At 43.1% G+C, this 13,018-nt stretch overlaps 1 protein-coding gene across 1 annotated transcript; it reads right to left on the bottom strand.

Annotated features, from left to right (window-relative positions):
• Window positions 1-277: 277 nt before the first annotated feature.
• Window positions 278-9,758, bottom strand: LOC107573470 (tripartite motif-containing protein 16-like). Its single transcript, XM_016259904.1, has 6 exons — window positions 9,174-9,758; window positions 8,077-8,172; window positions 7,763-7,996; window positions 1,223-1,382; window positions 1,029-1,076; window positions 278-801 (listed from the first exon to the last, which is right to left on the bottom strand). Exons 1-6 carry the CDS (start codon window positions 9,732-9,734, stop codon window positions 278-280), a joined length of 1,623 nt encoding a protein of 540 aa, XP_016115390.1. The 5' UTR covers window positions 9,735-9,758.
• Between the last annotated feature and the right edge of the window lie 3,260 nt (window positions 9,759-13,018).

Below are 13,018 nucleotides of genomic sequence, written 5' to 3'. Positions count from 1 at the left end.
CATTTTGTATGGACCATAAGAAGGCCACCAGTGCTGTATCATTGCCTTAAGTGGCCCAGATCCGCATGCTATCTGGGTACCCTGCAAACAAGCAGAGCTGTACATGTGAACTGGTGGATAGATAAGAAGATAATTCATTATAAAAATCTAAACAGTAAAATGTGTATGATATGTTATTTTAAAAAATATTTTGAGGCTTATATTTCAGCTTAAAAATCCTGCAACAACCCTGTCAAAGCATTATGGACAGAATCTCTCATCCATCTATTGTGATTCATCAACACAGTTTCACTGATGATTTATAACCAACCCAAAACCCAGGATAGAGCGGCTGAGTGAATGTGGTCTGGACTGTGTGGATGAGGCTCATTGTGTTTCTGGAGACGCTGTAGAAGGACAGAGTTCCTGCACTGTGATCCACAAACACTCCTATTCTTCTGCTGATGGGCTTTACAGGGAGATCAGTCTCTATCTTATTGTGTTTGAATGAGTAACTGTCAGGAGTGCAGTACAAACTCCAGGACTGATCATTAGATCCAAACCAACATTTATCACCCTCTCCCTTCCTGCTGATGCTCTTATATGACACTGATATTAACACATTATCTCCACTCCACTCAATCTCCCAGTAACAGTGTCCATACACACTCTCTCTACACAACACCTGAGGCCAAAGATCAAATCTGTCTGGATGATCAGGATACGGCTGGACTTCACCAGTGAATGTAATCACTCTGTTGCTCTTAGACAGACGGAGGCGTTGATTCACTGTGTTCAGATCCAGAGTGAGCTGATGGGAATCTGATGGAGATAAAACACATCAGAATCAGGAATTATGATTCTGTATGATCTTTTCATGTAGCTGAACTCTTCATGTTCAGTGTATCATCAGTGTCTCAGTACAGATGAGCAGATATCTGTGCAAATCATCATTTACATCATCAGTTATAAAACTCTTCTTTCACCTTCTACAGGAAGAACATGAACACACTCAGTGAGTTTTTCTGCTGGTTTTCTTACTGACTTACATTGTAGGAAGTGGTTCCTGCTTCTGGGAACAATGTTGGTGAGAGTTTCTGTGGAAATCAACAGACATGAACAGTGTGATTCTCATGATCCTGCATCCATTTCTAAGACATTTCTAATACGTTCTACATATTTTACATGATATGAGCTGATGATGGACTGGTTTCTGAGAGCAGATGAATCTCCAGGACTTTACCTCTGTCTGAGATCTTCTTGAGCTCCTCTTTGCAGAAATCCTCCAGTTTGTCTCTCAGCTGACAGACAGATTTTCTCAGGCCATCAAAAGAGATGAGAGAACTGAAAGACATATTGGGTGTGTCCGTAGATTCAGGAGGTGCTGAGAGGGACTGGAAACTCTACAGAAAAAAGAAATCAAAACTCATCAACTCCACACTTCACCCAACAGCCTGCACTATGATTAGAGTTGTGTGGCTCTCAGGGACTTATTTTTAGTAACTCATCTCAATCCAGCACTTTCATAGCATCAGCTACATTCTTGCGGACAGCTTTAGATACGGCTTTGGATATGACTAGCTCAGGGAGTCCTGTACATTGTTCGGCTCCGGTTACAGAGCCTCCGCAGTAGGGCAACTAAATAACTGTGAGGCGGCATAGTCGCAGGTCAAAACACCGTTCTGATCAAAACATTAAACAGGTTCTCTCCACTCACTGACGCACCCGCTGAGAAACCTGATCAAAGTGCTCTAGTTATTGGCGATTCTATTGTATTCATAGACAATTGGACGAGATTTTAGGGCAGACCTGACCTGTTGAAAAGAGATGGTCTTCATCACTCCTGGGTTGGTGCCGCTCTTCTCTCTAGAAATATGGCACATAGTCTTAGAGTTTGTACTTGACTAACTGGGGCCCAGGTCAGGAAGCAGACGGACTGGCTAAACCGACCGTCTGCTAGCCGCCTCACGTCACAGAAATCAGTTCATTCTCAGCACATAGAGACTCTTTCACCTAGATATCACACTATAGAGACTGTGTCTGTTCCCCGAACTAGCAAATACAAAAAAACTCCAAACCAATTTGAGAGTTATTGGAAACTAAGATGGTGCCTGTGAGTGTGGTATGCCGTCTATCGCTCCTTACTACGTCCTGTATTTGGTTGGCTTTATGTGCTCTCCTACCCTCCAACTATGCCGAGTCTTTCGTTTATGATCGTCAGACACTCCTGGACATTCGCAATTGCTGCATAGATGTCTACATAACACATGATGTACTTGTTTCATTCTTATTCCAGTCTGACTTTGCTGCAGCCTGGAACTGAACTGCTGGTTTCGTCTGGTCAGAGGAGAACTGGCCCCCGACCGAGCCTGGTTTCTCCCAAGGTTTTTTCTCCATTCTGTCACCGATGGAGTTTTGGTTCCTCTGGCTGGCTTAGTTGGGGACGCTTAATATCCAGCAATATCGTCGACTTGATTGCACAGATACTATTTAAACTGAACTGAGCTGGATGATGACATCACTGAATTCAATGATGAACTGCCTTTAACTGAAAAATGAGTGTTTAATCTTGTCATTTTACATTATTGACACACTATTTTTCACTATTAAAGTGATTATTATGTTTTGAATATGAATATTTTTCTTACAAAAACACATCGATTCGCTACAGGAGGCCTTTGTTCAGCCCCCGGAGCCGTGTGAGACACTTTTTTTTATGGAAGTGTGCTTTTTATTTCACTTCTTTTGAACCGAAGCACTGCAACACCCGCTGACTGCAATGATAGAGCTTGGAAGATCAAAGACCATTTTTAATATAATTCCGACTGGATTCGTCTGAAAGAAGAAAGTCATATACACCTAAGATGCATCGGGGGTGAGTAAAAAACAGCCTAATTTTCATTTTTGGATGAACTAACCCTTTAAGTCATTAATTAACTATCATCACGTGCGCGACGCGTACATCCTATGTCATCCGCCGGAACGGCTTGCACGTATGACAGTCAGCAGAAGTGAGTAAAAAAAGTATTTATAACAACGCTGGCGTGGTTGTCTGCTGCTACTCTCCGGTGATCCCTGTTTTAATATTTTGTCTCAGCTTGTTTTACCGCCCTGGACTGGACGATTTGGATTGAAACCATCTGATCTCTGTGAGTTTTGGCATCTTTGATTGGATGTTTAGCCTACTCCACTATCTTCTTTCCTGCTCGTCACTGAATGTTCGTGAGCCTTCGATCCCTCAATTACCCCCAGTTTTGCTGTGTATCGACCCGTGGGTAAGTCTCCACTTTCTCGCTGGTCTGTTACCTGCTTTTATTTTTCGGGTTTTAAAGGTCTGGGGCCTTTCTATCCAGGTTGCTCCTTTCCTACCCAATTAGTTTCCTGGGTGTTTTTTTGTGGTGTTCAGGCTAACGTGTTCTTTAAAATGGTCGTGTGGGAGACGAGGTTGAAAGAATGATGCGCTGTTTTTGGCTGAATGTTTTTGCCCTGCTTACCGGTTTTTACAGATTTTTTGTAATGCATGGCATGTCAGTCTCACCTGTACCTTTGTCCGTCATAATACGTTTTCTACAGTGGCTCCATGCTACTCATCTGAGGAGCTTCTTCATTTGAACCTGCCATCACCTTTACAAGCTGGAATTTACAAAACTTGTGTTGAGTTGTGGATTGCTCTTCATCCACTCATCGAGGCTTACGTCCAACTGTCAATTTCTCTCACACCTCTGCTGACAACCTCATACCCTCTTTTTGGTGTTCCTCTTGTGTTTCTCGTGCTAGTTCTGGTGCTGGAACTGGAGTTAACTTCTGTAACCTAAGACCTCTGGAATATTCTTCAACCCATTCACGTTCTACTCACATGTCAGAACTGGCTTGGATCTCGGATTGCCCGGTCAAATTTGCAGTAATAAATGCTAGATCCCTGTCTAACAAATCTTTTATTTTGAATGACTTTTTAACTTTTCTTATTTGTAACAGAGACTTAGCTCAGCCCTGGTGACTATTCAGCTCTTAAAGAACTTGCTCCTCCAGACTGCCTGTTTTTTAATTCTCCAAGAACCGTTGGCCATGGAGGTGGATTAGCGACAATTTTCAAGAACTCTATTAAGTGCATTCTTCTGCCTGATGAAAACTTTCTAAGCTTTGAGGTGCAGATCTTAAAGTTTGATCTCCCTACCCCCCCTGCTCTGTGCCCTGGCATACAGACCACCTAATTTTAATAAGGATTTCATTCAAGAATTTTCTAACCTTCTGGCCTCCCTGATGCCACATTATGACAGTATTCTGGTCCTGGGTGACTTTAATATTCATGTCTGCTGCCAGTATAAAACTTTGGTCAAAGACTTTATGTCTCATGGACTCTCTTAATTTTGAACAGTTTGTCCTGGACTTGGTGTTCTCACGTGGTTTTTCAGTGACTAACCTTGAAAGTTTTGACACTGTTATCTCTGATCATTATCCAGTGGTTTTTGACTCTTTATTAGCTAGTACTCACTCCAGACAATATCACTCGCAATGTCTTTTTAGACGTTTTGATTCTTCTACTGCTAGATCTTTCAGTGATGTCTATTTATCTTCCCAAACCCCTATTGTTGGTAAAACCCTTTCCTCCTGTGTTCATCCTGATGTTCTGGTGTTCTTTTTGATAGTACCTGCACTGCTACATTAGACTCAATTGCTCCTCTGAGGTTACAAAATCCAGTATGGTGAAAAAAGTGCAGCTTTGGTTAAATGGGCCCACTCGCGTCGTCAGACAAGAGTGCAGGCGTGCTGAACACAGGTGGAGGAAGGACAAACTTCACATATCGTATGAAATTTTCAGGGAGTGTCTTAAGCAGTATCAGAATGCTGTTAGGGAGGCACAGTTAAAATATATGTCTGATTTAATTGCACAAAATTATCAGAGGCCAAAGGTTCTTTTTAGCACAATTAATGCCCTTGTAAAGCCCTCTTCTAGTGTTTCATCTGAAGTTTCTACTGACCTGTGTGAACAGTTTTTAACACATATTATCCATAAAATTGAGGTTATTCGCTCCAACATTTCATCTCAGAGTTCTTCATTCCTAGAAATGCCTCCCTGTGAAAGTGCTCTCTCATTTTGTCAACCTGTGTCGCCCTCACAGCTTCATGATATTGTTTCTAGTATGAAATCCTCTGTTTGCCCTTCTGATGTTTTGCCTTCACATATTTTTAAAGAGGTTTTTCCAGCTCTAAGTCCAGTTGTGACCGCCATTGTTAATAGTTTGTTAGTCAATGGGGTGCTACTACCAACTTTAAACATGCTACAGTACAGCTGTTGTTAGAAAAAACCCTCATTTAGATCTGCATGACATGAATAACTGTAGACCCATTTCTAAATTGTCTTTTATTTCTAAAAGTTTGGAAAAAGTTTACTCTTAGATCTCTTCATACCTGGGTGCTTTTAGTATTTTTGACACATTTCAGTCTGGCTTCAGGGAGCTAAACAGTGTATCTTAGTCTTGCTTGATTTAAGTGCAGCTTTTGACACTGTAGATCACGATATCCTTTTACACAGACTAGAACATGCAGCTGGGCTGTGGGGCCCTGTGCTGGAGTGGTTTGCCTTTTACCTCAAAGGGAGAACATTTTCTGGTAGAGTAGGGAATTGTTTTTCATCCCATGCTCCAATCCCTTTTGGTGCACCCCAGGGTTCCATTTTGGGTCCTCTTCTGTTTGCATTATATATGCTTACACTTGGTCATATTATTCAGAGACACAATTTATCATACCACTTTTATGCCGATGACACTCAGCTCTATGTGCCTATCAAAAACAATAACGGTTCTGTGTCTGGCCTGTTTGACTGTCCGTCTGACATAAAATGTTGGATGGACATGAACTTTTTACAGCTAAACAACAAAAAAACTGAAATTATTATCTTCGCCCCATCAGATATGACCTCTGACATAGTCAATCAGCTTGGTTCTCTATCTTCAAATGTTCATGATTGTGTAAAAAATCTTGGTGTAATTTTTTATTCCAATTTGAGTTTTGATAAGCAGATTAATGCTATTGTTAAATGCAGTTTCTTTCAGTTAAGATTTATTGCCAAAATCAAGATGATGCTCTCTAAGAAAGACCTTGAAACTGTTATTCATGCATTTATTACTTCAAAGTTGGACTACTGTAATTCTTTATACATGGACTTGCCTAATTCAACTGTAAAAATTCTTAAGAAACCCACTCTTAACCCAACTCTTTTAGAGAACTACAGACCGGTTTCCCTTCTACCTTTCATTGCAAAAACACTTGAACGAGTTGTGTTCAAGTCTCAGCCTTTCTCACACAGAACAACCTCCTGGACAGCAACCAATCTGACTTCAGAAGTGGACATTCGAAAAAAACTGAAATTATTATCTTCGCCCCATCAGATATGACCTCTGACATAGTCAATCAGCTTGGTTCTCTATCTTCAAATGTTCATGATTGTGTAAAAAATCTTGGTGTAATTTTTTATTCCAATTTGAGTTTTGATAAGCAGATTAATGCTATTGTTAAATGCAGTTTCTTTCAGTTAAGATTTATTGCCAAAATCAAGATGATGCTCTCTAAGAAAGACCTTGAAACTGTTATTCATGCATTTATTACTTCAAAGTTGGACTACTGTAATTCTTTATACATGGACTTGCCTAATTCAACTGTAAAAATTCTTAAGAAACCCACTCTTAACCCAACTCTTTTAGAGAACTACAGACCGGTTTCCCTTCTACCTTTCATTGCAAAAACACTTGAACGAGTTGTATTCAACCAAGTCTCAGCCTTTCTCACACAGAACAACCTCCTGGACAGCAACCAATCTGACTTCAGAAGTGGACATTCGACCGAGACTGCCTTGCTTTCAGTTGTTGAAGCCCTAAGACTAGCAAGAGCAGCCTCCAAATCTTTTATACTTATTTTGCTGGGTCTGTCTGCTGCTTTTGATACAGTGAACCACCAGATTCTCCTGTCAACCCTATTGGAAAATGGCATCTCAGGAACCACATGCCAGTGGTTTGAGTCTTACCTCTCAGACAGATCCTTCAAGGTATCTTGGAGAGGTGAGGTATCCAAGTCACAACATCTAACTACTGGGGTGCCTCAGGGCTCAGTACTTGGACCACTTCTCTTCTCTGTCTACATGGCATCACTAGGTTCTGTCATTCAGAAACATGGCTTTTCATATCACTGCTATGCTGATGACATTCAACTCTACCTCTCATTCCATCCTGATGATCCGACGATAGCTACTCACATCTCAGCATGTCTAACAGACATTTCTTGTTGGATGACGGACCACTCACCTTATATCAAAAGGAAAAACAAGGTAAAAAGTTTACATGTCAGTGAAGTTTTGAACTGTTGGTGGCACTGGTGGTGATTGGCAACCAAGACTACACTTACACTTTCAGTCCAATCTGATTATTTTTGTATCCAACTGGAATCTGACCTAAATGACTGACTGTCCACACATCGTATCACTTTGTGTGTCACTGATTTTTTTATGGCAATGGCATTGTTGGTAGGCATCCAAACAGATAAACATATTGAAAAAGTCTAATTTATCTCCTCTATAAGGAAGATCTCAGGAAAAAGATTTTCAGAGATATAAGTCATTTGTAAATGCTGTCTCTTTAAGAAAAGATTATATAGCAAAACACTTGACATTAGCTGACAGAATTGCAGTCAACTGCTCATTCTTCTGTCATGAAATGTTTCTCTGTGAGTCTCTGTCACAGCAGGATCTGCTCAAGTCCACTATGATCCTGTTCTTCTAGATCTCTGTTACCTGCAGGAACTGGATGTGATCCTGTGTGTGTGAAAGCTGCTCCAGCTCAGCATCTCTCCTCCTCAGATCATTGATCTCCTGCTCCAGTCGCTCCAGTCGTCCTTCAGCTCGACTCACTGCAGTCTTCTCCTGATCTCTGATCAGCCGTATCAGCTCAGAGCGGCTTCTCTCAATGGAGCGGATGAGCTCAGTAAAGATCCTCTCACTGTCCTCCACTGCTGTCTGTGCAGAGCGGGGGTAGGACACACAGTGATTTAGGCTTCAGTGAGTCTGAACTGAGATGGAGACAAACTTCTCTTCTTCTCCAGACTCACCTTATTAGACTCCACAGCCTCTCTCAGCTGCTGAAGATCTTTCTCTCTCTGCTGGATTCTCTGCTGGAGCGTCTTCTGCGTCTCCTTCAGCTGGTGCTGGAGGACAAACGGATGATAGTAAATCTCCCAGAAAACTACTACCACAAAGTCCTCAAGTGAACAGTTGATATGACTCTAATATCAGTGAAGTTGTGAGACTAATGAGTCTAAAACCTAACGTGGTAAGATTATAGGTTCAATCATAAGTGCCAGCATTATTTTGTCAATGCCTAGTTTTAGAGGGATAGTTCACCCAAAAAGTTTAATTCTGTCATCATTTACTCAATTTAATGTCATTCCAAACAGTTTCCAGAGCCCAAATCAAATATGCCGACATGACAAAAACATCAGGGCAGTTGCATGAAAGTCCCTAAGCTAAGAAATCCCTTAGTTATAAGGTTAAGGGAACCCTTAGTGAAACTTGGGTTGCAAGAAAAATCCTAAGGGTCAACTTAAGGAACCTTAAAGCTGTCATGAAGTATTCCCCTTAATTATCTAAGTGTTCCCTTAAGCGTTGCTACAAAGTCCTTAGTAACTATTTCACCTTGATAAATTTAAGGGACCAAAACAGCTCCCTTAAGTCATATTAAACTCAGTATCTGCAGGATTTTTAAGCTCAAATGTAAGACTTAAGACATTTTTTAAGACCTGCACAAGTAAAATATCATATGAGCGTAGTAGGGCAATGACTATGGTAACATATTAAACTGTAAAATGACTGTAAAAAGCATGACTTACAGGTTCTTACAAAACAACGTTTTATATAATTTTTTAAGAAAATGGATGAGTTTAATCAATTATTATGTTAATTTAAACAATTATTATTAATCATTACATTAATTGGAATTGTATGGTTTACTTTTATGTTATCTTATTTGAAGTATTAAAGCTTTTGAAGCCCACTGCTGTTCAGTGTATGGATAGAAGAGACAATCTTCAAAATACTTTCCCTTTTGTTCCTCAGAAAATATAAAGTCATAAAAGATTGGCACAACACAAAGAAAGGTAAATTATGCAGAATGTCACTTTTTTGGTGAACTATTGCTTTAGGTTCATACCTGATTCTCTGTCCTCTGTGCTACAGCTGATACAGTGTCATGGTTTTTATGTTCATCCATCATACACTGCACACATATACATTTCTGGTCAGTGCGACAGAAAACCTCAAGGATCTTCTCATGTTTCTGGCAGATCATCTCCTGCAGTCGTCCAGTGGCATCAGTCAAATTGTGTCTCTTTCCTTTAAACAAACTCTCGTGTTGTTGAAGGTGATTCTGACAGTAAGAGTTCTGACACACCAAACAGGACTTGACGGCTCTGTATTTTATTCCAGTACAGACGTCACACTGCACTTCTCCAGCTCCAGCGTAACAGTCAGCAGTAAGTTTGATCTTCTTCAGTTTCTCCACCAGTTCAGCCAGAATGATATTTCTAGCTAAAGCAGGTCTTGGACTGAAGGTCTGTCTGCACTGAGGGCAGCTGTAGACTCTCTTCTGATCCTCCTGATCCCAGCAGTCTGTAATACAGCTCTTACAGTAACTGTGTCCACACTGGATGGTCACTGGATCCTTCAGGAGATCCAGACACACTGGACACACCGTAATGCTGCCTTCTGCCATATTACTGCATGAATACAGAGACACAAACACAGAACAACCAAACAACATTTCAGTTTCTTTTTCCCTGTACTGAAGAGGTTTGTATTTTGTTCTTCTGTGTTTGAGTGATGAGTGTACAACAAATTTGTCAGCAAGTCTTTAGTTGTTTCAATGCAATTTTTTAAGCTGACACAACTTGTAGTTCCCTTTCAATCGGTCACTTTCGATGTCACGTTGATATCAACGAATTGGGAATCTTGCTAGAGAGAACAACCTACTTTAAGTGTAAACTAAACAAGCCAATGCACATTGGTATACAATAATTGCATCCAGCTGCCGCTGATCACAGCGCTGGTATAAATAGGAAGCAGGTGTAACGCATACTCAGTTTTTCGCTTCGGTGCCGAGCGATATCAGTCGTTCTGCTCTTACTTCAATTGTGAACGACGAGTTCAGCATGCTCCACAACACCGGTGGTCATCTTCCTGTGTCGAGTTGATTGCACACATCAGGCTGCACTACCCTGTTTGTGTTGCAGGCAGCCATCCCCCTGTGCGCTTCAGCACGCTAAAAGAACCTTTTTCCCTAGTTTCAGTGCGAAAGCAAAAGCAGTTTATTTGGCCTTCCGGAAGTAGATGCATTTATGAATCATTGGTTACGATTTATTTACAACAGAACAGCACATCCTAGATGTTTGAAATTTGTGCAATGCATTTTATGGACGACAGTTTTTTTAAACCTAGAAGAGTACAAGGCTGGCTGTGCACAAAGGCTATTTCTAAAAAAAAAAAAACGGTCCATTACGATTGCCATTGCTATGACAATATGGTGCTTCTGAATCAGCGACTGTAAGTATGCTTTGTTATTAGTTTAAGTATTTGCTATTGGACTTGAACTGATGGTAAAACTAACAACATTATTAACTGTCTTGATATTTACTTTGAAAGCTGACGCTCGCGATTATGGTAAGGGGCTTTACATTTCCGACACGTGCTTGTGGTGTTTGGCCAATCACAATGCACTGGGTCAGCTGGCCAATCAGAGCAGACTGCGCTTGTCAAAGGAGGGGGCTTTGTTGAAAACTACGTGTTTGAGAGAGGCGGGGCATAGAGGACCTACAATAAAGTACAGTATTTGAAAAATAATGTGTTTTTTGAAAATTAAAGCATGTCAACATATTCTGTTACACCAAATACACCAAATAATGATCTTTAAAATAGCATCATATGACCCCTTTAAGCACGCTGAGGTGGCATTCATGGATGAGTCATGTTCTCATTGCGGGAAGATGACCATCTCAGAGTTGCGGACCAGGCTCCATTACCTCAAAAGGGGTGGCGTTCCAGAGCCGCTACCTTGATCTAGTGCTCTTCCTGGCAGAAGTCAGGGGAGGACTACTTCAGGCAGTAGCTCAGGCAGTCTGAGGGTCACAGTGACGCTACCCTTCCGAGGAACCAACCTCCCTGGGACCCTCACTGCTCTAGCACTCCGCAACCCGTTGAGCTGCCCAAGGAACGGGCTGGGCCCTCTAAAAGGAGCATACCAGAAGTATCCTTTGGGGCTCCCCCCGACGATCAGATGTCGATCGCTGCATCAGAGGGCGAGCCGGAGCTCTCTGGAGAGTAAGGTTTCTTGAATTGGATCCAGAGATGACGGCTATGCTTGCCCGGGCCACTGAGAGGGTAGGGCTCGAGTGGAAACCTCTACCGTGTCCCAAGCCCTCGAGGTTGGATGATAGGTTTCTCTGGGTGGCTCGCACTGATTCTCAGCACCCTGCCCTGGTGCCATTCTTCCCGGAGGAACATGAGGAGCTCACCAGGTCATGGACAGCTTTTACCATCAGAAACTGGCTTGCTAGCTCCTCTTTCCTCACCACTCTCAACAGTGTTGCAGCTAGAGGGTATATGGAGGTCCCCCCCATGGAGCGGTCGGTAGCGAAGCAGTTGTGTTCTAATACCGCTTCCACCTGGCAGGGCAAACCGTGCCTTCCTTTCTGGGCCTGTAAGCATTCGTCTGGTCTGACTGGCAGTGCTTACGCGGCCTATGAAGAGGCGGCCTTGGCCTTACACACTATGGTGCTGCTGCAGGTCCACCAGGCTAAAGCACTGAAGGACCTGCACGAGGGTGGTCATGATCTGGAGGTTCTGAAAGAGCTCAGAACCGCAACTGACCTCGCACTTAGAGCGACGAAGGTCACTGCAAGTTCTCTGGGTTGTGCAATGTCCACGCTTGTGGTCCAGGAGCGCCATCTCTGACTGTGTCTGGCCGACATGAGGGACGCTGATAAAGTTTGGTTCCTCAATGCCCCGTTTCCAATACCAGCCACTTCAGCAATGCAGTCTAGAACTTCTCGGCTGTACAGAAGCAGACAGAGGTGACCCAGAGGTGAAGGGAGCTGCTCTTTGGGAGATGGTGAACACACCCCTTCCTCCTCTGGAGGAGGGCCAGGTGGAGAATCCTTGGTTTTGTTTTGTCCTGCTGCCGGCCTCATGGTCAGTGGTATCCAAAAACTCGACAAAAGAGCAGTCTCCTCTATCTCTGGGTCCCAAGAGGGCATGGAGAGTTGTGGACGGTCCAGACCCGGATCACCTCTGTTGCCAGCAGGCAGCACTGGGTGGTTCGAGAGCAGTATTAAAGGCTCTACTCACGCACCCTCTGCCCAACCGTGGAAGCAGGTAAGTGTTGCACTGCACACTCAGACCCTGCTTCGGTCCGCCCACAAGAAACGCATCTTTGGATTAATACGCCCACGAGATTGGTTTGCAGTGATCGACTTAAAGGATGCATACTGTTATGTCTCGATCCCCTCGTGCCACACGCCATTTCTGCGGTTTGCGTTCGAAGGACGGGGCATATCAGTACAAGGTCCTGCCCTTAGGGCTGTCCCTTTCCCCCGTGTCTTCACAAAAGTTATGGAGGGGGCTCTTGTTCCCCTGAGAGAACAAGGTGTTCGCATCTTCAACTATCCCGACGACTGGCTCATACTAGCACAGTCTTGGGAGTGGTTGTGTGAGCACAGAGACCTGGTGCTCTCAGACAGTTGGGTCTTTGGGTCCACTGGGAAAAGAGCAAACTCTCCCCGACGCAGAGGATCTCTTTTCTCGGGATGGAGTGGATTCCGCTTCAGCACTGGGTCATGGCCGAGCACCGAGGTTTCTTGCATTTCTTCGGGCAGAAGTGGCCCTGAAGCAGGTCTCCAAGCATGCTGTGGTACATACGGATGCCTCCACCACCGGGGTGCCACGTACAATGGGAAAGCAGTCTCAGAGGAGTGGACGGGCCCCCAACTGCAGTGACATATCAAT

This window comes from Sinocyclocheilus grahami, unplaced genomic scaffold (genome assembly GCF_001515645.1).
Source record: "Sinocyclocheilus grahami isolate Dianchi unplaced genomic scaffold, SAMN03320097.WGS_v1.1 scaffold1953.1, whole genome shotgun sequence".
Classification (NCBI taxonomy): domain Eukaryota; kingdom Metazoa; phylum Chordata; class Actinopteri; order Cypriniformes; family Cyprinidae; genus Sinocyclocheilus; species Sinocyclocheilus grahami.
The sequence above is the reverse complement of the archived record's forward strand: the minus strand, read 5'-3'. Positions and strand labels throughout refer to the sequence as shown.